Source organism: Geotrypetes seraphini, chromosome 8 (assembly GCF_902459505.1).
Source record: "Geotrypetes seraphini chromosome 8, aGeoSer1.1, whole genome shotgun sequence".
In the NCBI taxonomy this organism is placed as follows: domain Eukaryota; kingdom Metazoa; phylum Chordata; class Amphibia; order Gymnophiona; family Dermophiidae; genus Geotrypetes; species Geotrypetes seraphini.
Genome location: NC_047091.1, coordinates 161,317,000 through 161,343,514, shown reverse-complemented (window position 1 = coordinate 161,343,514; position 26,515 = coordinate 161,317,000). Strand labels below are relative to the sequence as shown.

Genomic DNA, 26,515 nt, shown 5'->3' with positions numbered 1-26,515 from the left:
AAGAATTGATCACCCAACCAAAGTTTTGCAAGAGTTGGACAACGTGTGTCACTGCCATATCATATTCCATCTTCAGTGTTCTGGATCAGCTAATCTTACAAAAATGAATGCACATGGATCCCTTCCTTGTGCGGATGCATTGCCAAAACAACCATCACCTTTGTAAAGAAGAGAGACATCATTGCTAGACCAATTGGGAGCACCGAGAACTGAAAATGCTGCTCCAACACATGGAACCTCAGAAACTTCCTGTGTGCCAGAGAAATGGCAAAATGTAAGTAGGCCTCCGTCAGATTCAGAGGGGCCACCAATTCCCCCAGTGCAACTGAGTCAAAAACCAATTGAGCAGATTCTATGCAGAACTACAGCATTTTCAGAGCTGCATTGACAGACTTTAGATCTGGAATTGGAATTTTTCTTGGGCACAATAAAGTATCGAGTATCTGCCCGAGCCCAATTCTTCTGCTGGAACTGGTTCTACGGCTTGCAAATCTAAGAGCTGTTGTACCACTGCCCGGACCCTTAGTGCTTTTTCTTGACATCCAGCAGGGGAGTCTATAAATAAATCCAGCAAAGGACGAGAGAACTCCAACTTGTAGCCTTCTTGAATGATGTCCAGCACCCACTGGTCTGAGCAAATCCTTACCCAGGCCTACTAGTAAGCTCCCCACTATCTGGGACAGTTCAGCCACTTGCCTGGCATCATTGTGACTTCTTGGAGGGTGCTGTGGGGCATGAAGCTGAGTATCTTCAAGAAGGGATCGAGGGGTGACCCCGGGAACTACAGGCCGGTGAGCCTGACTTCAATTATAGGGAAGATGGTGGAAGCTATGATCAAGGACGACATTTGCGAGCACATCGAGAGGAATGGCCTACTGAGAACAAGCCAGCATGGATTCTGTAAGGGAAGGTCGTGCCTAACGAACCTTCTGTACTTCTTTGAGGGAATAAGCAGTCGGGTGGACAATGGGGAGCCCATAGACATCATTTACCTCGACTTTCAAAAGGCTTTCGACAAGGTGCCACATGAAAGGCTGCTTAAGAAGCTGTGGAACCACGGGGTGGGAGGGGATGTGCACAGATGGATCAAGCACTGGTTGTCGGGTAGACTGCAGAGGGTTGGAGTAAAAGGTCAATATTCTGACTGGCGGGGAGTCACGAGCGGTGTGCCACAGGGATCGGTGCTGGGGCCTTTACTCTTTAACATATTCATCAATGACCTGGAAAAGGAGGCAAAATGTGAGGTTATAAAATTCGCAGACGATACCAAACTGTGCGGCAGAGTTAGGACCAGGGAGGAGTGTGAGGACATGCAAAGGGACCTGGACAAGCTGGAAGACTGGGCAAACAAATGGCAAATGCGCTTCAACGTGGACAAATGCAAGGTCATGCATATAGGGAAAAAGAACCCATTGTTCAACTACAAATTGGGGGGGGGTATTGTTGGGAGACAGCAGACTCGAGAGAGACTTGGGTGTGCTGGTGGATGCATCACTGAAGCCATCTGCACAGTGCGCAGCAGCCTCGAAAAAAGCCAACAGGATGCTGGGAATCATAAAGAAGGGCATAGTAACCAGATCACGGGAAGTCATCATGCCATTGTATCGAGCGATGGTGCGTCCACATCTAGAATACTGCGTTCAGTATTGGTCGCCGCACCTCAAGAAGGACATGGCGGTACTTGAGAGAGTCCAAAGGAGAGCAACGAAAATGGTAAGAGGGCTGGAACACTGCTCATACGCCGAGAGGCTGGATAGGCTCGGGCTCTTCTCTCTGGAGTAAAGGAGGCTCAGGGGAGATATGATGGAGACCTTCAAGATCATGAGGGGCATAGAGAGGGTGGATAGGGACAGATTCTTCAGACTGAAGGGGGCAACAAGTACGAGGGGGCATTCGGAGAAACTGAAGGGAGACAGGTTCAAAACAAATGCAAGGAAGTTTTTTTTCACACAAAGGGTCGTGGACACTTGGAATGCGCTACCGGAAGAAGTGATCAGCCAGAGTACGGTACAAGGATTCAAACAGGGATTGGATGGATTCCTGAGGGATAAAGGGATCGTGGGATACTGAGGGAGGAGCTGGGATGTAACACAAGTATAGGAAGTTACCCAGGTAATGAGTATAAACCAAACAGGTCGTGCATGTGCAAGACCGGAGGGCTAGGACTTCGATAGGAAGGCAGGACTTAAATGGGAAACCAAGGTGGCAAGGGAGCCCCTTCTGATGATTCAGACAGGTCTTGACCTGTTTGGGCCGCCGCGGGAGCGAACTGCTGGGCAGGATGGACCTGTGGTCTGACCCGGCAGAGGCACTGCTTATGTTCTTATTGCCTGGAGCCTCAAAACTTCTGTCTAGAGCCTTGAAATGACCTCTGAGTGGAAGACAGTGGAGTTCTGATGAAAACATTGAGACCTGTGAAAAGATCCTTGACCCAACCCGCTCCTCCAGGGGCACGTGGTCTACTGTCTGGCAAAGACTTAGGTCAACAATTTGCCATATGGTCATAAGATCATCTAATCCCTTACCAAAGAGCATGCGACCCTTGAAAGGTATCTACTCAAAGTAACCTTGGATGCAGAATCTCAAGCCTATTGTCTAATCCAGAGCATCCGACAGGCAGAAATGAAGAAAGCCGAGACTTTCTTCATAACCTTGCACACATCATAGAGAGCATACGCTACATAATAATCCATCCCCGAAACTAGCAAGTGGGGGTAGGTGTCCTTCTCTCTTGTAGGAGCCTGATGCAGGCATGTGCTACAAAGGAAGTTGGTGCCACCATCCTTAGCCCCAGTGCCAAAACCTCAAATTGTTGTTTTAGGACGAAATCTACCCTGCAGTCCTGAGCATTCTCTTCCATCTAGAAAAGGAACTAAAGGAGTCAAGAAGTTCAGTCTTTCTTTGGCTTTCAAATTTTCACAATTGTGGAACGAACTCCCTTCAACTTTGAGAAGCCCTAGCACTTTCCTATTCTTCCGTAAATCTTTATAAACTTTTTTATTCGCTAAACACTTTGAAAATTAATCTTCTTGTAATTTTTGCTGTTTTCTTTCAGTATATGTTTTTAAAATATTGTTAACCAAGTCAAGCGGGCGGAGAGATGCATTTGGCAACTTGCGCAGCTGAAAATCTGGAGCCAGCGGATACAACTTAGCCACAGTCCTGGCAACCTGCAAGGGACCTTCTGGAGACTCCTAGTGCTCCATATGCATCACAGTAATAAGAACATAAGAATAGCCTTACTGGGTCAGACCAATGGTCCATCTAGCCCAGTCGCCTGTTCTCATGGTGGCCAATCCAGGTCCCTAGTACCTGGCCAAAATCCAAGGAGAAGCAATATTCCATGCTACCGATCCAGGGCAAGCAGTGGCTTCCCCCATGTCTTTCTCAATAACAGACTATGGACTTTTCCTCCAGGAACTTTTCCAAACCTTTCTTAAAACCAGTTATGCTATCTGCTCTTACCACAACTTCTGGCAATGCGTTCTATAGCATAACTATTCTCCGAGTGAAAAAAATTTCCTCCCATTGGTTTTAAAGTATTTCCATGTAACTTCATCGAGTGTCCCCTAGTCTTTGTAATTTTTGACGGAGTGAAAAATCGATCCACTTGTACCCGTTCTACTCCACTTTTATTAAAGTACACTAACCGATTTAGCGTGCGCTAAATGCGCTTCTTAAAGGACCTCTTAGTCTTAGTAGAAGTATAGGGTTACCACCTCTCCAGCCCCATGCCAGCTCTATGATGTAAATAAAATTTTTAAAAAACAAAGCATCTTTTCCTTTCTCTTTTATGTCCTAGTTCATGCTTGCTGTCTAACACCAGCTCTAGAGGGTTATAAATATATATTTTTTTCCTTTTCATTTGCAGTGAGGATATATTCAAGCAAGCTTCCTAGTTATTAATAATAACAATAATTCAAATTTCACATGCTTTCCATTTCCTTCAAGTTTCACACTCTGTAAACTTCAGCGATCTGCTGGTTCCGGACACCGCCCACCGGATCCTCTTTATAAGCACCATCAGAGGGCAGTAACTGCATCCTGAGGTTTGCACACCCTGGTCTCCCGAAACGTACCTGCCGGATGCATGCCAAGGTGTTCTCTGCTCCTCCTTTTCCAGTACCATCTGATCGAAAAGGCTTGTAAGCGAGCCCCTTCTCAGGACACTTAACGTTTTCCTGTATTGTGGGGCGCAGGGGGTGGGGGTCCCTCGGCATGAGACGATCATGGCGCTGGGGGAGAGAATGCCCAGCAAAGGCTCTAGAGTTGGCCTCTGCAACATATTCCCTCTGCCGTGGTCCCAGCCCTCCTCTGACGTATGGGACCGCGGCAGATTGAATGTGCTGCTGAGGCTACGGCAGCCTGCAAGGATCACTATGGCCGACAAGCGATCCTCTGCAGGCTGCTGATGCAGCGCTTGTACTGGCGGGCCAGCTTAAGTTGACATTTCCGATATGGTGCTTGTACCATCGGGCCAGCTTAAGTGGAAAGTTGAAAATGTCTGGTGGGCCAAATTTTACTACACCACGGGCTAGAGTTTGACATGTCTGCCCTAGAAGGACCAGAGGGAGCTACATTCACGTGCTCTGTGACACACTGAACAAGGACACTCCTCAGATGGCCATTCATGAAAATCTGGCATGAATCGGGGTAAAAAAGGATAGAAAATCCAAGATGGCCACCAAGGTAGCATTTTGGCACCAAACATTCAGGGACAACTAAATAAAAGTGCAAAAAATATAGGAAAGGGGTTTTTGGAGGTTGGGAACCTAAATCCAAACCCCAGATATTCCCAAAACAACAATTAAAGACACCCCCCCCCCATTGTGTCCCATAGGCTACAATAGCCAGTACTCACTGTGCTGCTGGTGCCATGCCTACTTCAGCTTAAACAAAAGCTGGAAGATGGTGAAGACTTACTTCCTCAGAAAGCATAAAATCCTCCAGATACTTGTTTCTTCTGGCTGCATGTCATAGTGTTTTAGCCTGAATACCCAGACCCCCACAGCTCCTTGCACCTTTTCATGGAGTGAGGGGGGAGGGGTGTGGGACAAAACTGGCAAACGATAACATTCCAGGGACCAAAACAGATGCCAAACAGCCTGCGCTCAAGCTCTGGTACTGACCAGGAGTGAGCTCTACTACAAGAATAGTGGTCCCCGAGCCACAAAAGTACTAGGCAGGCTGGCTAGGTAGGTGCCTTTTAATAGGGTCTCTCTCCCAGCTACAAATCTCAGACACCAAGAGTATGTGTCTCCACCCAACCAGAGCTGACCCAAGTAACTTGGGTACCTCTAACACCACAAAGCCTCTGAAAGTGGATAATAAAAACCTGAAAATAATAAACCAAAAACAGAACAGATCAGAAAGACACCTTCAACTCATGTACAGAAAGAGAAACTGTGAGGCACAAAGCAGTGTCAGAGGCAGAGCTGAAAAATGTAAATGACGTCTTCTACACAAACTTTTTGAGTAGAGGTGAATAACCCATAGGTTCAAGACTCATATGCCTTTTGCACTAGAAATACATTTTCAGTTATTTAATACATACCAAAAGCCTCCACCATCATAAAACCAAGAAAACATCTTACCAAGGAATTATCCTTGAAGAGAAGATTTTCAGGCTTAAGGTCTCTATGTGCAATATTTAGTGAATGACAGTGCTGCAAAGCCAGGGCAATCTGAAATAGGACATATCACATTCCATAAAAAGTTAATTTCTGGATATCCTGAATACTAATTCATTTTAAGAGCATCATTTCTTTATCAGCTTCCAAATACATTTAAAGAATTATACAGTACAGATTTTTTTGCCTCCTAACACAAGACACAAAGAACAAAGCTTGTCCACCGCCACCAAAAGGTGAAGAAAACATCTACTGCACACCTGAAACAGTGAGTGCACCAGAGATTAACCTTTTCCTATCGTGAGTCCCGGATGACGGGACATTCCAAAAATATCATTGCCATCGTGGATATACAGTCTGTATGGACTTACAGACTTATGACTTATTCACATTATGTTTACAATAGCCGTAAATGATAACGGTAAATAATACAAAACTTTGCTAAAATAATTACGATTGGAACCAGCGTAACGTAAAATTTATTACGATAGGAAAAGGTTAAACTCCAAAAATATTTAAATTACGACACAAATACATAACTATCAGCAGCATCAAACACCAGGGTGCGTTACAGAAAATGTAACCAATTCTGAAATTCTACCTATAACAAAGCAGGCAATAAGAACATTCTCTTAATCATGAAGTAGGTATTTTTTTTAATGGCTCTCCTGTTTGTCAATGAGATACTCGCTGCATGTTTGCCGATGGCATGCTGGCTAAATGTGGGGTGGTCCTGACACTTGCCTGCTTTGTTACTTGGCTTGCTTGCTTCTCAGTAAAGTGCCGGTGCTGGCTGATTCTGTGAAACAGTTCTCCCCCTTCCATCATCTCCATTACAATTAGTAGCCGAGCCCTGTTTGAAAATAATTCAATTCTGTTAATTTCAAACAAGTCTCAGATGAGAAGATCCAGCTCTATGCCTAAAGGAGTGAGCAAAAGCATTATACCCATAATGCAATAATCATATAACATACAATATATCCACTCAAACAATGGAGAAAACCACATGATTCTCAAACTATGTTGCAAGACAATACACTTCTCCCTCTGTATCCGCAGATTCAGTTATTTGTGATTTTTTTTGGTCTAAGTTTTCCTGTATTTTTCTTCTATTTTTAGGCTGTCCGAGCTTCCCAAATCTTACCTGGTGGCCTAGCGGCGACACGGGGCAGGAACGATCTTCCTATTCTCCTGCCCTGTGCAGTCATCAAAATGGCTGCCATGAGTTCCGCTAGACCAACAGGTAAGATCCAGGGACGCAGGAGGGAGGCGGGGGTTGGTCAGAGATGGCCGAAAAACTAACCCCTACGAATATGGAGGGAAAGCTATATTCAAAATAAGTCAAGACAAATTTATTTATTTATTTATTCATTTTCTATATCGTTCTCCCAGGGGAGCTCAGAACGGTTTGCATGAAGTTTATTCAGGTACTCAAGCATTTTTCCATGTCTGTCCCGGCGGGCTCACAATCTATCTAATATACCTGGAGCAATGGGGGGATTAAGTGACTTGCCCAGGGTCACAAGTGTAATACCTTTAAAATAGAGGAAAGAAAAGGATTGCAGGCATCTAAACAAAATAGTGTGTGCATTACTGGGACACTCGTATCTTTCATCTCTCAAAAACACCTTATCTTTTTATTTTAGAATTTTTTTTAGTCATACGTTTCAATTTTGAACTTTGCTTACCGTGCATTCAGATAAATTGGGGATTTTTTTCTTAATAGTTGCAATTAATTAGTTTGAATTTGTGTGACAGCATTTAAGAAGTTTTCATATTGGAAAAGAAGGGATATACTGTATGGTCTTGCCCTCATAACAGCTGGCAAACCTTCATTAAAAGTCATTAAACCTCCTCATGGAGTCTCTTTTAAGGAAATTTGTTTTTAGCTCATACCTTTTCTCAGTCCTCCACTTACATTTCTGCAAGTTGAGTGCTTTTCCAACATCTGATTTTCAATAGCAAGGGACATACGAGTTCTGCAGGGCTTCAGAGGACCTGCCTGTTCAATGTGATTGAAAATAGAGAATGACACGGGGGAAAATTTGTCCCCGTCTCCTCCCTGTCCCTGTGAACTCGGACCCCGTCCCGTCCCTGCAAGCTTAGTCCCCATCCCTGCAACCTCGGTCCCCGTCCCCGCCCCGTCAACCATCTGATCCTATCCGCACAAACCATCTCCCTTCTGTGTTCCTATTTTCCCCATTTTTAATATCTCCCCTCTGTATCTGTATAATAATAATAACAACTTTATTCTTTTATACTGCCATAACCAAGGGTTCTAGGTGGTTTACACTAAAAAGAGCTGGACAATCAGCGAAATACAATAATACAGTAAAAAAAATATATATATTTGTAAAATAGAATTTCAATAATAAAACTCACTAAGTAATAAACTTATCGAACAAAGTAGTCTTAATTAATTAATTATTTCCAAAAACTGCAATAGGATAACATAGCCTGCTGAATACATTTACCTAACCAAGATTGTTGCCTACCAGCTTGAAATGCTAGGGTCCTATCTAAAAAGGTCTTATATCTACACCCATTCATTTATGGATAAGCAAATAAGTAGAATATTCCTGTGTCCAGCGTTGCCCCCCCCCCCCCCGTGTCCATATACCATTCCCATGTATCTCCCCTTTATGTCTCTGTCCGTATACCCCCATGCACATAATTTCCCCTCTGTCCAGATTTCCCCTCTCTTCCTCTTCCACACCAATGTGTTTCTCTCCTCTTGAGCCCCACCTAGCTTCTTTCCCTCTTTCTCCCCTGCTTCTAGCATAAAAGCATAAGAAGTTGCCTCCGCTGGGTCAGACCAGAGGTCCATCCTGCCCAGCAGTCCGCACCCGCGGCAGCCCATCAGGTCCATGACTGTCAGGTGCTCCTTGACTTGGCCCTATAATCCCCTTGTTTCTATCTATACTCTTTCTATACCCTATCTCTACCTCCATCTGTACCCCACAATCCCCCTATCCTTCAGGAATTTATCCAATCCGTCTTTGAATCCCCATAGTGTACTCTGCCCTATCACAACCTCCGGGAGCGCATTCAATGTGTCTACCACCCTCTGAGTGAAGAAGAACTTCCTAGCATTGGTTCTAAACCTGTCCCCTTTCAGCTTTCCCGAGTGCCCCCTTGTACTTGTGGTTCCCTGTAGTCTGAAGAATCTGTCCCTGTCTACCTTCTCTATGCCTTTTATGATCTTGAAAGTTTCTATCATGTCTCCTCTAAGTCTCCGCTTTTCCAGGGAGAAGAGCCCCAGCTTTTCTAGCCTGTCAGCATATGAAAAGTTTTCCATACCTTTTATCATTTTCGTCGCTCTTCTCTGTGACCCTTTCAAGTATCGCCATGTTCTTTTTGAGGTACGGCGATCAATACTGGACACAGTACTCCAGATGTGGGCGCACCATCGCACGATACAGCGGCATGATGACATCCTTCATCCTGGTTGTGATATCTTTCTTAATGATACCCAACATTCATCTGGCTAACCTGCCTATCCTTCTCCACTTTCTCTTTCCTACTCCTCGGCCAGTTTTGCTTTGGTGTCCTTTTTTTCCCCCTAGCTCTATGAGAAACTCTAATACAGTGGTACCTCGGTTTACGAGTGCACCGGTTTGCGAGTGTTTTGCAAGACGAGCAAAACATTCGCAAAATCGGCGCCTTAGAAAACGAGCGCGCTTCGATTTGTGAGCACCCTCCCCCCGCGATCGGGCACCCCCCTCCCCCGCCACCATCGGGCACCCCCCCCTCCCCCGCCGCGACCTGAGGTCCCCCCAACCCACCCGAACCCTCTTCTTACTTTGCTGTAGCCTCCGCAGCGGCACCGGCACAAGCATGTCCTGTGCATGGTGCCGGTGCCTGAAGATCTGCTTCCTGTGCTGGGCCTTGAGAGTTCACATTCGACGTGAGAGTTCACTTAGGTTCCAGAGTACCTTTTCTGCTTTTTCTGTTTGTTTTTTTAAACTGTCTTCCCAGGATCACCTATTTTACATTTTGTCCCCATCTATCCAGCATCTGTCCCCTCCCTCTCTCATCTCTATCCTGAGCTTCTCTCCTCTGTCTTCCTCTCCATTCCAATGATTTTATTAGCACCCCTTTTCAAGCAATGTCCCTGTGTCTAGCTATCCTTTTATGTCATCTCAATTCTCTCTCCCCATCAAGCATTCCTCTCCATATCTGTCCCTCTCTGTGCCCAGCATTACTTCAGTGTCCCTCTATTTACACTCAGTCCCCATCTAGAATCTCTTCTCTGTTATGTTCTTCTTGTTGTGTTGGATCTTCCACCCCTGAGCCAGCCTCTCTCTTAACCCATCAAGTCTGCATCTCTCACTCATCCCTCTCTCTCAAGCCTGTACCCCCTTTCCAACCAGCATCTCTCTTGTCCCTGTACCCCCCAACATGCTGCATACTCCCCCCCTAGTCAGCATCTCATCCCTGTATCCCCAACCCCCCAGCCAGCATCTCTCTCATCCCTGTTGCCTTCCAGCCAACATTTCTTACACTCTTTCCTATCCCCCCTAAGCCAGCATTTATCACCCCATCACTCCCCAGCCAGATTTCACTGGCAACCTGCCACCTGCTCTGCAGCTCTCTCTCCAGCATCTCCAAGTCCCATTCTAAGCCTTCATGTTACCACCTCCAGACCAATCAGCAGCAGCATAAGCCGTGCTCTCACTACGTGCATACTCAGCTCACTGCTCAGGATGGCTGTTCCCACCAGACCGGTCTCATTGAAACTCGTTAATTTTCATTGGTTCAGCTGGGGCACAATGGACCAATCACAAATGACTTCAGCAGAACCAATGGAAAAAAAATCCACAAATCCCGTAACCCGCCCAATTACAGAAAAAAAAATAGCCCTAGCACGGTACTAATTCTGTGAAAAGTGGGCGATTCAGCATTTTGTGATCTCCCAGCAATGAGCAAAACGCCCACATGTCACATTTCAAGCTGGGCTGCATGCGGCCCATTGGCCACGGGTTGGATACCTCTGGTCTAATGCTTCCAGTAACTTAGCTCTGGACTCCATGTCTGCTTCTAATTTTACAGGAAGCTCTTTTCCCAACTGTCTGCAGTACTTAGTGAAAGAGAAACTGTCAGGAAGAGATCTTTTCCTAGGTGGTGGGGGAGACTCTTCAGAAGGTATTCCATAAGATTCAGGAGCTGATACATCTACCCCCCCCCCCCCCGAACCACTTTGATCTGACATTAAATCTGAGTCCTGATCATAATTCATGGATTCCTTATGACGTTAGTACCAATATTGAAGAAAAAGAAGGCTGATACCTAGATGAATGCTTCAAAGAAGAGCACTTTGATTGAAAAAAATCGATATTTAGATGAAGAATGTCAATGTCCCGATGAATAACGTTGACACTGATGAATTGTCCCAATAACTGGAGGATGATCTTCGATGCCTCGAAGCAGAATCTCGATGTGCAGATATACATCGATGCATTGATGATGCTCTGATGAAGATGATTGCCAACACTTGGATCAAGAGTGTCCATGTCCTCTGGATACAGACCAACGCTCTGAAAATGAGCGTTGACGCTGACTTGGAGAACATCAATGTGAAGCAGAGTGACATTTAGATGCAGGCTCTGAAGTGGTACCCTATGCCTTATGAGAGCTACACTCAGGCTGGGTTGATACCGATGAGGTCGATGTTGACACTGGTGTGGAGATTAGTTTGAATATACTACTAAACTCTGTGATCCTGCCGGTGCCGGGTTTTGCAAATGGTCACCGGTCAGGGCACAATAAAGACCGACCTTGACGTGCCCTCAAAGGAAGTTGAAGGTCCTGCTGGTTCTTAATAATATAAAGAAAAAATAAATGTCAGGATTCATAAAGTGTTTCAAAAGACCTTGAGTCCAACTTTATTTCTCCGGTAGCAAAACAGCTACAATTTAGTCTTTGCACTCAAACATAAACATAAAACTTGGGCTTACAAAAATACAGCCCACACCTTGCTTGCAGGTAAGTCCAAAATGCTTCAATTGTAGCCTTGCCCTGTCAGTCTCACAGTCAAAAAGGGCAAAATACGGCTACCGGAACACCCAGCCTTCACACTGGTCATTCACAATGGTTTTTAAACACTGTTAGAATGTGCTGCCTAGGCCTGGTTTTTAACAGGCCTTCCCCAGCCAACTTAACAAGCAGCTGGTGGGGGAGGGGAGTAGTTGAATCCACTAATTTAAAGCTTGCCAAAAATTGGCCCCACAATCCAGCCCTGAGGATCTTAGGTGGATTCTCCCCACTACTACCCCTTTCACCCGGTCAGTCACAAAGAAACATCCAAACAGAGGAAAAGGCAAAAGTCAAAATGTTCAAGAAAAAAAAACAAAACACTTTCTTCACCGTCTCAGATAATAAGGCACACCTGCAGCCGTGAACCTAGCACTGCTCACGCTGCTTGCACTCGCCTGGTGCTTCCAGACAGCCCCAAAAGAAAACCAGATTCAAAAGCAAACAAAAACAGCAAAAAAGTCCAACTTAGCTTTGATCCATGTAGCTTTCCTCTGGTTCCAGGGAAGTATCCATGAGTTCTATGGTGTCCTGGCTGGCTGGCTGGTTGGCCTCAGGGACAGTAGTAACATCTGCCATCGAAATGTCCTGACTCTGTGATGACTCAGGAGCCCAGTCCCTCGAGCCTCCTTCCTGGGCTGACCCAGGGCAGACTGAATTGTTTCTCCACAGTTCAGACTCTAAAGCCCTGAGCTGGATACGCCCTAACCTGTAAGGGGGAGGGACAACCTGTTGCTTCTGCTGGGTTTTCTGATTAGCCTTAATTGGGCCCAGCAGTGGTGCCTTAGCTGAGCTGTGAGCTTGCCTCTTAGGCTGTTCTTTTTTGTAAGGCACCTCCCGCTGCTCCAGGCTTTTCTCACCCTCATCTTCCCCTCCCCAGGATTCTGTAACCTGATGGTTTGATAGGAACTCTGACCCTATCTGTTGGTCTGAGCTTAGCCTGTCCCTCTGATGTTGATGCCAAAGCAGGAACCGATGGTACCGATGATAAAGATTTATCTGGTATGTTGCGACCAAACAGTTTTTCCTACTGAATCTTTCGAGCTTTAAGTGAACGCTTTTGAAGGATGGAACGATGAATACAGAAATCTACATGGTGTTCAGGCCCCAAATACTGGATTCACCAGTTATGTGGGTCAGCGATAGAAATATAATCGCTGACACCGACAGCACTTCTTAAATCCTGTCAATGGTTTCGACATGGACGGGAACACCTGATCGGCTAAATTGAACTCAATTTTAAAAGAAAAGAGAAAACTGTCAAATGTAATGGTCGATCCCCATCCTCAAAGAGGGAAAAGGGGGAACAAAGAAATTAAGTTTCTTTTGTTTTAAAATTTGTGAAGTGAAAGCAAATACAACGGACTAAATAGAAAATTAAAGAAATAACATGTGACACATGGAAGGCACGCAGCTATCAGAAACACAGCTTCTTCACTCCATGAAAAACGAAGAAATGAGGTATCGCAAGCCCTCATCGGGCGGGAAGGCGCTCGCGCATGCGTGGTAGCAGGCAGTATGAAAGCTTTGGATTTCTTAAAGTGCCGGTGCACTATTCACTGTCCATACCAGGCTCCTTGGATGATATCACCCACAATTTGGGTAAATTTGGCCAGAGGGAAGGACAAATGCCTGTATCTTGGCGTAATATAAAGACTCCCAAGACAACAGGATGACCTAGATATGGAATTAATCGGAGATATAGAGAATATCACCTTGCTTGGGGACACAGTATTGTTAGGTGACTTCAACATGCCTGATGTGGATTGGGACACCCTTTCCTCTGCTTCCGGCAGCAGCAGGAGGCTATTAAACTCTATGAAGGGAGCAAGACTCAGGCAACTGGTGTTGGAACCAACAAGTGATCAGGCAATACGGACCTGATACTTACCAATGGAGAAAGTGTCACAGAGGTCTCGGTGGGCGACACATTGGCCTCCAGTGATCACAACATGGTATGGTTCAATCTCAGGAAAGGTTTCACTAAATCTACCACACTGACCAAGGTCCTCAAATTCAAGGACACAAACTTCAAAGAAATGGGAGACTTCGTTCACCAGGCGCTACAAAGCCAAGCAGAAACCGATAACGTGGAAGAAATGTGGTCGACTTTGAAAGCCACCATACAAGAAGCAACAAACCGCTATGTTAAATCAGTAAGTAAACGGCGAAGGAATAAGCCACAGTGGATCTCTGCGGAGATTTCGGACCTCATCAAGGATAAGAAAAAAGCATTCATCTCTTATAAACAATCAGGGAAACAGGACTCTAGGGAAGTCTATCTGGCCAAGTCAAAAGCCGTCAAAACAGCAGTTAGGGAGGCCAAATTCCGCATGGAGGAGTCTCTAGCGAAGAACATCCAGAAAGGAGATAAATCCTTCTTCAGGTATATCAGTGACAGAAATAAGAACTCAGGCAGGATAGTACGTCTTAGGAAACCAGACGGAGACTATGTAGAAGCGGACTCGGAAAAAGCCCAACTGTTAAATGAATACTTCTGCTCAGTCTTCACCCGCGAGGCGCCAGGACTCGGCCCTCAGCTACAGACAAGGGTTGATGCAGATGACCCGTTTAGTAATTTCGAGTTTGCACCCAGCGGTGTCTACTGCGAGCTGTCAAAGCTTAAGGTTAACAAGGCAATGGGGCCTGACAACCTACACCCCAGGGTGCTCAGGGAGTTGTGTGATGACTTGGTGGAACCGCTATCCGCGCTCTTCAATCTCTCCCTTAGTATGGGTAACGTCCCGTTGGACTGGAAGACGGCTAACATAATTCCACTCCACAAGAAAGGCTCCAAGATGGAGACAGCAAACTACAGACCGGTGAGTCTCACATCAATAGTGTGCAAACTAATGGAAACTCTAATCAAACGCCAATTGGATACGATCCTGAACGAGGAGAATCTACGGGATCCCCGTCAACATGGATTTACTAAGGGGAGATCCTGCTAATCCAACCTGATCAGCTTCTTTGACTGGGTGACGAGGAAGCTGGATGTTGGGGAGTCCCTGGACATCGTATACCTGAACTTCAGTAAAGCAGGTTGCTGAGCAAGATGAGTTCTATAGGATTGGGCGACACATTGACGAAATGGGTTGGGAACTGGCTTGGAGGTAGGCTTCAGAGGGTAGTGGTGAACGGCACCCTCTCCAAAATGACGGAGGTAATCAGTGGAGTGCCGCAGGGCTCGGTCCTGGGCCCGATCCTATTCAACATCTTTATAAGAGACTTGGCAGAAGGGCTGCGAGGTAAAATAACATTATTCGCCGATGACGCCAAACTAAGCAATGTAGTGGGCAAAAGCACAACAGACATAAATTCAATGTCCGACAACATGATGCACGACCTACTCCTATTGGAGCGATGGTCTAGGTCCTGGCAACTCAGCTTCAATGCCAAAAAATGCAAAGTCATGCACCTGGCAGCCAAAATCCATGCAAGACTTACACCCTTAATGGCGAGATCCTAACAAGAACTGAAGCAGAACGAGACTTAGGGGTGATCGTCAGTGAGAACATGAAGACTGCCAATCAAGTGGAGCAAGCTTCATCCAAGGCAAGGCAAATCATAGGTTGCATACGCAGGAGTTTCATCAGCCGTAAGCCTGAAGTCATTATGCCATTGTATAGATCCATGGTGAGGCCCCACCTGGAATACTGTGTGCAATTCTGGAAGCCGCATTACCATAAGGATGTGCTGAGACTGGAGTTGGTCCAGAGAATGGCCACTCGGATTGTCTCAGGACTCAAGGATCTCCCGTACGAGGAACGGCTGGATAAGTTGCAGCTGTACTCACTCGAGGAACGCAGAGAGAGGGGTGACATGATCGAGACATTCAAGTATCTCACGGGCCGCATTGAGGTGGAAGAAGATATCTTCTTTTTCAAGGGTCCCGCGGCAACAAGGGGGCATCCGTGGAAAATCAGGGGCGGGAAACTGCACGGGGACACCAGGAAATTCTTTTTCACTGAAAGGGTGGTTGATCGCTGGAATAGTCTTCCACTTCAGGTTATTGAGGCCAGCAGCGTGCTTGATTTTAAGGCCAAATGGGATAGACACGTGGGATCTATTCACAGAGAAAGGTAGGGGAGGGTCATTGGGGTGGGCAGACTAGATGGGCCGTGGCCCTTATCTGCCGTCTATTTCTATGTTTCTATGCTGCCTGTCTTAGGATAATGCCAAAAGCAAAAATCAGAACGAAGAATCATACAAGGTTTGGAAGCACATCAGCAAGTCATGTCAAGAAAAATCAAGAATATGAAAATACCACAAATCTTATTAGAAGAGCTAAGTGATTTTTTTGCTGAAGTCAGTAACAACGAAAAAGACCACTTATGCAACTCTTTGGAGCTAGAAAAATAAAGAAAATATCCAATGATTTCACTGGACAAGGAGAAACTGAAAGAAGCTAATGCAACATAGGAGAACTGCATATTGGCAATGAAGGGCTTTTAGGTCTTTCCAGAAAGCAGGGCCCAGCTCGAAATACTGCGTCCAACACTGGTCACCGTACATGAGGAAGGACATAGTACTATTCGAAAGGGTCCAGAGAAGAGCGACAAAAATGGTTAAGGGGCTAGAGGAGTTGCTGTACAATGAGAGGCTAGAGAAACTGGGTCTCTTCTCCCTTGATATGAGGAGACAGAGGGGACATGATCGAAACATTCAAGATATTGAAGGGAACTGACTTAGTAATAATAATAATACTTTTATTCTTATATACCACCAAAGCCATGAAAGTTCGAGGCGGTTTACAACAAGAAGGGCTGGACAATCAGCGAAGAGATCACAATTCAAAGTCGTCAATACAATCTTACATAATGGAAGAAAAGGTTCTCAAAGTCATCAATGCAATCTTACATAATGGAAGAAGTGGAAAGCTATATAGATCTTAAGGTTACTGGTTGAATTAGCAGAGATATAAAAATTCTTAGTTTACAAACCGATTGAATAAACTCGTTTTTACCAATTTTCTAAAATTGAGGTAAGTTGAGGAGTACATGATGATGTTAGTTAGCCAATCGTTCCATTTGCCTGCCTGGAAGGCAAGGGTTCTGTCCAGAAATCTTTTGTAGTGGCAGGCTTTTATTGTCGGATAGGTGAACAGATGTGTTCTTCATGTGGGCCTAATAGAACTTGCCAGGTTAAATTGGGAAACTAGGAAAGTGGGGGCCAGACCAAATATTAATTTATAACACAGACAAGAAAACTTGAACAGAATTCGCGCCTCCAGGGGCAGCCAGTGGAGTTTTTGATAATAGGGGCTTATGTGTTCCCATTTCTTCAGCCCAAACATCAGTTGAACTGCCGAATTTTGAATGACTCTGAGACTTAGAATGTTTTTTTTGAAGGATCCCAGGTAGATGATGTTGCAATAATCGAGTATGCTCAAGATGGAAGACTGAACCAGTAAGCGGAAAGATGCTGCATCAAAGTATTTTCTTATGGTTCTGAGTTTCCATAGTAACGAGAAACATTTTTTAACCAATAAATTTGTGTGAGCATTTAGAGTAAGTTGGCTGTCTAGGGTCACTCCCAGAATTTTTATGGAGTGGTCAATAGGGAAGACCTGACCATTCAAGGAGATCGATAAGTCTTTAATTTTGTCAATAGGACTTGCCAGGAAAAATTTAGTTTTATCTGTGTTGAGCTTCAATTTGAATTCAGTCATCCATAGTTCAATTTGCTTTAGAATGGATGATAGATGAATCTTTGTCTCGGAGGTCAGGGTAGTAAGGGGAATAACTATGGTGATATCATCAGCATAGATATAAAATTTAACTTTTAAGCTTTGTAGTAAGTTCCCCAAAGAGGCAAGGTAGATGTTGAACAATGTGGGGGATAGAGGAGAACCCTGCAAGATTCCGCAGGAGTTTACCCAACTATAGGATGTTTTATTGTCACTATAGACTTGATATGACCATTTGCTCAAAAAAACCCCGAAACCATCTTAACACGTTACCTGAAAAACCAATTGATTCTAAACAGTCAATCAGAATGGCATGGTCAACCAGGTCGAAGGCACTACTAAGGTCTAGCTGAAGAATTAGGGCACTGGTACCCTGACTGAATAAGGTAGGAAGGAAATCCAGCAGTGATGCAATGACAGTTTCAGTGCTGAACCCAGAGCGAAACCCTAACTGATTGTCTTGCAGTACGCTAAATTTGTCCAAATACATTACTAGTTCCAGGTTGACCAAGCTTTCCATCAGCTTAACGAACAAGGGAGTGCTCGCAATTGGTCTGTAATTGGATGTCGGATGGTAGATTCTCTAGGATTTTTGATGATCGGAGTGATCAGAATCTGGCCTAAATCCTGAGGAAAAATTCTGGTTAGTAAAAGAGAGGAGAGCCAGTTGTATAACTTGGCTTTAAAAGTGACTGGAGCCACTTTCATTATATTTGGGAGGCAGCAGTCTAATCTGCAGTAGGAATCAGCATATTTTATGTAGTATATGGAGAATTGTTGCCAGGATAGAGTAGTAAAATTATTCCAGGCCATATCTACCCTAGGTTCATCTTTGTGTTGGGCAACTGGGTAGTTCAAATGGTTGTTTGTGGAGCCCGTTAGTTTGGATCTGAAGTTGTTGATTTTGTTGTTGAAAAATTCAGCCAAGTCGTCTGCAGATGGTGGGGAATCTAGGGTAGAACATGAGAAGGCCTGTATATCGTAGAGATTGTTGACTAAGAAGGAAGTCAAGCAACTTGAGGACAAGATACAGGAGCTAGAAGGACTTTACACCACCAAGGATCCAACCGGGACAGCTGAAGACTTCATGAGTGAGAGACACATTGAGGAGGAAGTCAGGAAACTTGAGAAATTAATTGAGGAAGCATAAAGGAGGAGGGTGGAAGAGAACAACCTTCAAATGAAATATGAAGTTACACCAACATGGAAGGGAGAACAAGAAACAGATGACCTCAAAGAAGATACTCACAGAGGAACACCACACGAGGGGAAGAAAATGGCTAGTCGATGCCTGGAAGAAGAAATAGCGAAGGACACCGAGGACACTGACCTGAGACCGAAGAGAAAATGGAAGAAGGGAAAGTCAGCGATCCTAGTGGGAGACTCGATCCTGAGGCATGTGGACAGCCACATAGCAGGAGGGAGAGAGGACCGACTGGTGACCTGCCTCCCAGGAGCAAGAACTAAGGACATCGTGGACAAAATTGGAAAGATCCTGGAAGGAGCGGAGATGGAAGAGACCACAGTAATGATCCACATCGGGATGAATGATGTCAGCAGGAGAGACTTCAGAAGAAGCACGCTGATTGAACAGTTCAAGATCCTGGAAAGGAAGCTGAAGATGAGGACCCAGAAGATAGCGTTCTCAGAGATCCTACCAGTACCGAGGGCAGATGTGAAAAGGCAGAAGGAACTACAATCAATAAATGCATTGATGAGGAAATGGTGTGAGGAAGAAGAGTTCCACTTCATGAGGAACTGGACAACGTTCTGGGGCAAGAGCAAGCTCTACAGGAGAGATGGACTGCACCTGAGCGCGGCGGGAACTAGACTTCTAGCAAACAACGTCAGGAGAGGAATAGAACAGGCTTTAAACTAAGAAGAAGGGGAAAGCTGACAATCGACGATTCGAAAGAAGGTATCCTGTGAAGAGACTAAGGGGAAAAAAGGCTGGGAAGAAACAAGGGACAAATTACAGGAGTCAACTAATCCAGAAGAGGAAGTTAGAAAGATTGAAGCAAAAGAGAAGAAACCAAGGACCGAAGCACAGGGAAAGGAAATGAAGATAAGAAAACACCAGGATCTAAATTGCATATATACTAATGCAAGAAGCCTAAGAAATAAAATGGGGAAATTAGAAGCCATGGCCAATGCAGAGGACATAGACATCATTGGAGTCACTGAAACATGGTGGAATGAGGAAAACAAATGGGATTCAACACTGCCGGGGTACAAGCTCTATCGCCAGGACAGGTCAGGACAGAAAGGAGGTGGAATAGCCCTATACATAAAAGAAAGCATACAATCAACAAGAATGGACACAGCAGAGATGACCAACAAGCTGGAATCGCTATTGGTTAAAATACCGGGAAGGAAAGGGTCTGACATAAAGATGGGCCTATACTATCATCCACCCGGGCAAACCGGAGATATCAATGAAGAAATGGAAGCCGAAATGAAGCAGGAATGCAAAAGCGGTAACACGATTATTATGGGAGATTTCAACTACCCCGGGATAGACTGGAGTCTTGGAAGCTCAAGATACGCTAGGGAGACAGAATTCCTGGAGGCTACACAAGATTGCTTCATGCAGCAGCTTGTTAGAGAACCAACGAGAGGAAATGCCACTCTGGATCTAATCCTAAATGGGTGGAAGTGGAAGTAGTGGGACCGTTGGGAAATAGCGATCATAATATGATCAAGTTCAAGGTTGAGGTTGGAATACCGAAAGGAAAGAGAACCATAGCGACAACTTTCAACTTTAGGAAAGGAAACTACGAAGCAACGAGGGAAATGATTAAGGAAGAAACTTAGGAACATTTCCAGAAAATGGTAAATGGTAGAACATGCCTGGTCTTTCTTCAGGGACACGGTGAGCGAGGCGCAAAATTTGTATATCCCCACATTCAGAAAGGGGTGCAAAAAGAGTCGAACAAAAGACCCGGTGTGGATAACTAAAATAGTGAAAGACGCGATAGGCAATAAGAAAAAATCATTCAGGAAATGGAAAAAGGTCAAAACTGAGGGGAACTGGAAAGAGCACAGGAAATATCAAAAAGAATGTCACCGTGTGGTACGAAAAGCCAAAAGAGAGTATGAAGAGAGGCTAGCCAGGGAAGCACGAAATTTCAAACCGTTCTTTAGATATGTTAAAGGGAAGCAGCCGGCTAGGGAGGAGGTGGGACCGCTGGACGACAGAGACAGGAAGGGAGTGGTGAAGGAAGAGAAAGAAGTGGCAGAAAGACTTAACATGTTCTTTTCATCTGTATTTACAAATGAAGACACATCCAACATACCGGAACCTGAGCAAATATTCAAGGGAGATCAAGCAGAAAAATTAACATCCATGGAAGTGAGCCTTGAAGATGTACGCAGGCAGAGAGAAAAATTAAAAACTGACAAATCCCCGGGTCTGGATGGAATCCATCCAAGGGTTCTGAAGGAACTAAAGGAGGAAATAGTGGTACTACTGCAGCAAATTTATAATCTATCCCTGAAAACAGGCGTGATCCCGGAGTAGTGGAAGATAGCCAACGTTACACCCATCTTTAAAAAGAGATCAAGAGGTGACCCGGGAAACTACATACCGGTGAGTCTGACCTCTGTTCCAGGGAAAATGGCGGAAACACTGATAAAAGAAAATATCGATGAACATCTTGAAAGAAACGAACTTCTGATAACCAGCCAACATGGTTTTTGCAAGGGGAGATCGTGCCTAACAAACTTATTGCACTTCTTCGAAGGAATTAACAAACGGATGGACAGAGGAGACCCCACAGACATCATATATCTAGATTTCCAAAAAGCCTTTGACAAGGTACCCCATGAATGCCTACTTCGGAAACTGAAGAACCATGGGGTGGAAGGAGACGTACATAGATGGATCAGAAACTGGTTGGCGGGCAGGATACAGAGGGTAGGAGTAAAAGGCCACTACTCAGACTGGAGGAGGGTCACGAGTGGTGTCCCTCAGGGCTCGGTGCTAGGGCCGCTGCTATTTAATATATTCATAAATGATCTAGAAACAGGGACAAAGTGTGAGATAATAAAATTTGCAGACGACACCAAACTATTTAGTGGAGCTCGGACTAAAGAGGACTGCGAAAAATTGCAAAGGGACTTGAACAAACTAGGGGAAAGGGCGACGAGATGGCAGATGAAGTTCAACGTTGAGAAATGTAAAGTATTACATGTGGGAAGCAGAAACCCGAGGTGCAATTACACGATGGGAGGGATGTTATTGTATGAGAGTACCCAAGAAAGGGACTTGGGGGTAATGGTGGACATGACAATGAAGCCGACGGCACAGTGCGCAGCGGTCGCTAAGAGAGCAAATAGAATGCTAGGTATAATCAAGAAGGGTATTACTACCAGAATTAAATAAGTTATCCTGCCATTGTATCGGGCGATGGTGCGCCCACATCTAGAGTACTGCGTCCAATATTGGTCACTGTACCTTAAGAAGGTCATGGCGTTACTCGAGAGGATTCGGAGGAGAGCGACACGTCTGATAAGAGGTATGGAAAACCTTTCATACGCTGAGAGATTGGAGAAACTGGGACTCTTTTCCCTGGAGAAGAGGAGACTTAGAGGGGATATGATAGAGACTTACAAGATCATGAAGGGCATAGAGAGAGTAGAGAGGGACAGATTCTTCAAACTTTCAAAAAATAAAAGAACAAGAGGGCATTCGGAAAAGTTGAAAGGGGACAGATTCAAAACAAATGCTAGGAAGTTCTTCTTTACCCAATGTGTGGTGGACACCTGGAATGCGCTTCCAGAGGGCGTAATAGGGCAGAGTACGGTACTGGGGTTCAAGAAAGGATTGGACAATTTCCTGCTGGAAAAGGGGATAGAGGGGTATAGATAGAGGATTACTGCACAGGTCCTGGACCTGTTGTGCCGCCGCGTCTCAGGTCTGACCCAGCGGAGGCATTGCTTATGTTCTTAATTCAAAGAAATTTCTACTGTTGGTGTTCGGTGATCCAATTTTTTGGGTGTAAAAAGTTAGTGCACTTCTTTATTATTAGTTTTTTGTATTCGTTTAATTTTTGTCTCCAATTTAACCTCTCTACACTGTCCCCTGATTTCAACCTTTGTCTTTCGAGTTTCCATAACTCCCGTTTCACATTTCCTAACTCGGTATCGTACCAGCCATCCAGATTCTTATTTCTTATTTTTCTAAGTTTAGTGGGGGCCATTTTGTTTAATATCTGCATACTCATGTAGAGAAAGAGAGATTGTTCACCCTCTCTAAGGTGAAGAGAACAAGAGGGCACTCGCTAAAGTTAAAAGGGAATAGATTCCATACAAATGTAAGGAAGTTCTTCACCCAGAGAGTGGTAGAAATCTGGAACACTCTTCCAGAGGCTGTTATAGGGGAAAACACCCTCCAGGGATTCAAGACAAAGTTAGACAAGTTCCTGCTGAACCAGAAAGTACGCAGGTAAGGCTAGACTCAAATAGGGCTGGTCTTTGACCTAAGGGCTGCCGCGTGAGCGGACTGCTGGGCACAATGGACCACTGGTCTGACCCAGCAGTGGCAAATCTTATGTTCCTATGTTTGTACAGCCTTGCACCACAATATTTGCTTATTCTCTATAGGCCTAGTAGGACACTGCATTCCATCAGATGAAAAATTACTGCAAATCCCTTCTTAAAAGGATATAAAGTAACAGTGGACATGTCAACAGGCTTCTCTACAGTATATACAGGTCTTACCTCATAAAACTCATATTTAGTAAGACTTACTTTTCAGAAAAGAGAATAAAGCAAGCTTATTTTCTACATATGAGCCCTGCTGTTTATCTTGCTTGCTAGCCAACCTTTGCATTTATGAGCCCCACTGTTTACTGTATATTTGCTGAAATTTGGAACTAGATACATTTTTAGTTGTAGATTGTATTGTTTATTAAAGGCAAAGTGTTGAATATCAATTAATTTATTTAGGCATGGAGGAAGATATAATGGTGAATTTTAAACCTGATCATTTTATAGTCATTAATGTTGCAGTGTGCCTGTCCTGGATTTAACACTGGAGGGTTATGAGATTGATTTTTTATCTGTGTGTTTTTCATTCAGGTTTTAAAAAAATCTTGCATATAGCATTTTTCTATGGGTGCTTGTTATATACTATTTTATTTCGTCTTTTGATGATTTAACCTATTATTGTATTTAGTGCTTGCTTTGCACCTCGTATCATGCTAAAACATAAACGTGTTCAATATTTCCTGGAACAGAAATCTCCAACAAAGCCTTATTTTCAACTTTTTCGAGAACTGAAAAATAAACAACAACAATGCAATACCCTCTCTTCCTCTTGCTGACATCAGGGTCTTACCTTGGGCTGGACTCGTGAGGGAACTGCACACTGTTAGCATAAACTTCAAGAATCTGAACAATATTTGTATGCGTTGCACACATCATATGCAGACGTACCTTAAAGAAAACAGAAGAAACATAACTGTAGCACAAGAATATATTATCAGATCCAATCTTATTACTTCCAACTTAATGCAAGACAGTTCTGAAGAGTCATCAGAGCAGATTCCCCCTTCTACCCCCCCCCCCAAAAAAAAGGGTGTTGTTTTTGGGGTATCTTCAATGGATATACATTAAAGATATACACACGCAAAATAATGTTGTTGAATTTTTCTTTTTCCTGATTTTGGGAATATTTTGGTTATTTTCAGATATTAACTTCTGTAAAAATGTAATGTGTAAATCACAGTTGTTTTTAAAGGTACACCAATGAACTGAACATGCATCTTACATATATATACAAGATGCATCTGCAACTAGTGAGTCTTAAGAATATAGAAAGTTGATCAGGTTCTTATTACCATGAAAACCAAATCTAGACAAGTACTAAATAAATACTCAAAAAAATACAAACCTTATGGAAGGGAACTAAATAAAATCATAATCATAATAAATGAAAGTAAGAATTTTGGAGGAAGTGATGTCATCAGAACAAATGGCAGCATAAGCTGTAATCTCCTTCCCTAGTCTGAGCAATTCCCCACTTACTGTACGATCTATTGGCTGTAGCTCCTTAACGGCAGGACAGTGTCACATCTGACAGAGTTCCTATCGGCTACCAAGAAGAGAGTGGAAGGAGAGCAGAGTGCCCCAACGAACATCCGAAATTGCAGATATAGAAAGTGAGAATATAGCGGTAGCAGCGATGGAGGGTTCAGCCGCATTCACTAAGGCAGATATGTGAGGCTGGCCAGAGGAAATGAAAGCCAAGATAGTCACAATGGCACTGCAAGTGAGAGAGGCCCTGCAAGAGATAAAATCAAATCTGTTGGACATGGGCTCCAAAGTTGAGGCAGTCAGAACGTAGACAGACACATGTGAAGAGAACGTGACAGGCACACAGTGTACCCTGGAGGATATTCAGGCAAAATATTAGGGCCTGATAGATAAAGTGAAGGATTTGGAGAATTGCACTCGTAGGAATAATCTGCATATGCAGGCCTTTCTGACACAGATCCATATCTCGACGCACAAATGACTATGACCAGACTGTTGCGATGGCTTCTGCAGGATGAACAGCTGGTACTGAAAGAGCACTTAGGACCTTGGGGCCTAAAACTGTGGACTGTCCAAAGGATATAATAATGTGTCTGCAGAGCTTTGGTTTGAAGGAGCGAGTGTTGCAGAGGGCCCAGAAATTGACAACAGTGACCTGGGAAAGCCATAAGATCAAAATATATCACGACTTGGCAGCAAGTACGCTGCAGAAGAGGTGAGCCTTCTGAGATGTGGCCAGAGTGTTAACCCAGGCGCAGTTGAGATATCGATGGACTTTTCCATTTGGCATGTTGATTACAATTAATGGTGTTCAAAAGAAAGTTATTACTTTACGAGAGGACCCAAGAGCTACTACAGAAAGAAGATATTGAACTTCCAGAGGATGGTGAGAGCAGTGCAGTTGCCAAAAGTGTCTGGCAGTTTCTGCTGGCATAAGGTGGAGGGGTGCCAGAATACAGGGAGCAACATCTTTACCCAGTGAATGGAACAGCAGACCTTGAAGAGACACAACATATTACTGGGCAAGACATTTTATAGAAACTGTACCTGGGAGCTTGGGTGACCCTCTCTTTAATGCCTTAGGGCATCGGACTTACAGTCTATGCTTTGTGTGGATGTATCTGAGTGGATGGACCGGTCTGCGCAGTACAAATGGGGTAGATACGAAAGAGAAGGAGGTAGATGATGTGATCTTATTGATATTAGTAGAATTGGGGGAGGAAGATGCGAGTGGAAAGTTATTGTGAGAGTGCTGAGGAGGGAGGGGAGTGAGTGTGATTTGGAGAACTATAGGGGGGGTTTAGGGATGATGCACAAGGAAAATGGGGAGGGTGGTGCGAGCAGAAGTGTAATGAGCTGGGGAACTGATTTGATTTATGGTGGGAGGTCGATGAAATCCCACTGAAGTGGAAGGGAGGGGGTGGGGAAGAATGTTTATGTATGGGAGAAATTGGAGAGGGTGGGGTTGGAGGGGACTGGGGGAAAAGTTCCTCTTCAAGTGCTGTTAGTATCTTCAAAGCTGGGGGAGGGACTACGGTTAATTTCATATAATGTGAGAGGGCTGAACTCTCCTAATAAGAAAAAAGTATTTTTAGAGAATTAATGAGATTGCAGACAACTATCTGTTTTGTGCTAGTCACATCTGATCCAAGTCCATGAAAGATACATGAGGGACTGGTATTCTATTAGTGAGGGGGCTTAAAGTAGATGTTAAAAGGGTATTCAGGGATCCCCAGGGTAGATATTTGATTTTAGTGCTAGAGTGACTTCAATAGCACTGTTAATATGTTTGTTGCCAATGACCCCACAAACAATTGTAACAATGGAGATATATAACTGTATAACTTTTTTGGACTGTAACCAAAAAAGCATTTCTATTTTACCATTGAATTCAAATAATACTAATTAACCCAGAAGTCTTGAAAAAACTAAGATTGTCAAGTGATTTGTAAAAATTATTTTGATTGATTATTATACACTTGTTGTAAGAGATGAAAATGATTAAAGATTTACCAACATAAAAAAAAAAAAAAAGAAAAAGAAAAAGAAAAAACTAAGGGCTACTTTTACAAAGACGTGCTAGCTAGTCGCTACCGCCTCCTTTTAAGCAGGTGGTAATATTTCA

At 44.2% G+C, this 26,515-nt stretch overlaps 1 protein-coding gene across 6 annotated transcripts in view; it reads right to left on the bottom strand.

Moving 5' to 3' along the window:
- The window catches only part of MAPKAPK5 (MAPK activated protein kinase 5), a 157,887-nt gene that overhangs the window by 69,752 nt on the left and 61,620 nt on the right, over window positions 1–26,515 (bottom strand). For 4 of the 6 annotated variants that reach the window (XM_033954489.1, XM_033954490.1, XM_033954487.1 and 1 more), the window contains exons 4-6: window positions 23,693–23,790; window positions 6,375–6,483; window positions 5,595–5,684 (exon numbers count right to left, since the gene is read on the bottom strand). In XM_033954489.1, the coding sequence (XP_033810380.1) occupies window positions 5,595–5,684; window positions 6,375–6,483; window positions 23,693–23,790 (297 nt within the window). Of the gene's footprint in view, window positions 1–5,594; window positions 5,685–6,374; window positions 6,484–7,526; window positions 7,633–23,692; window positions 23,791–26,515 lie in introns of all 6 variants that reach the window. The other 2 variants (XM_033954493.1, XM_033954492.1) reach the window with 2 other exon arrangements.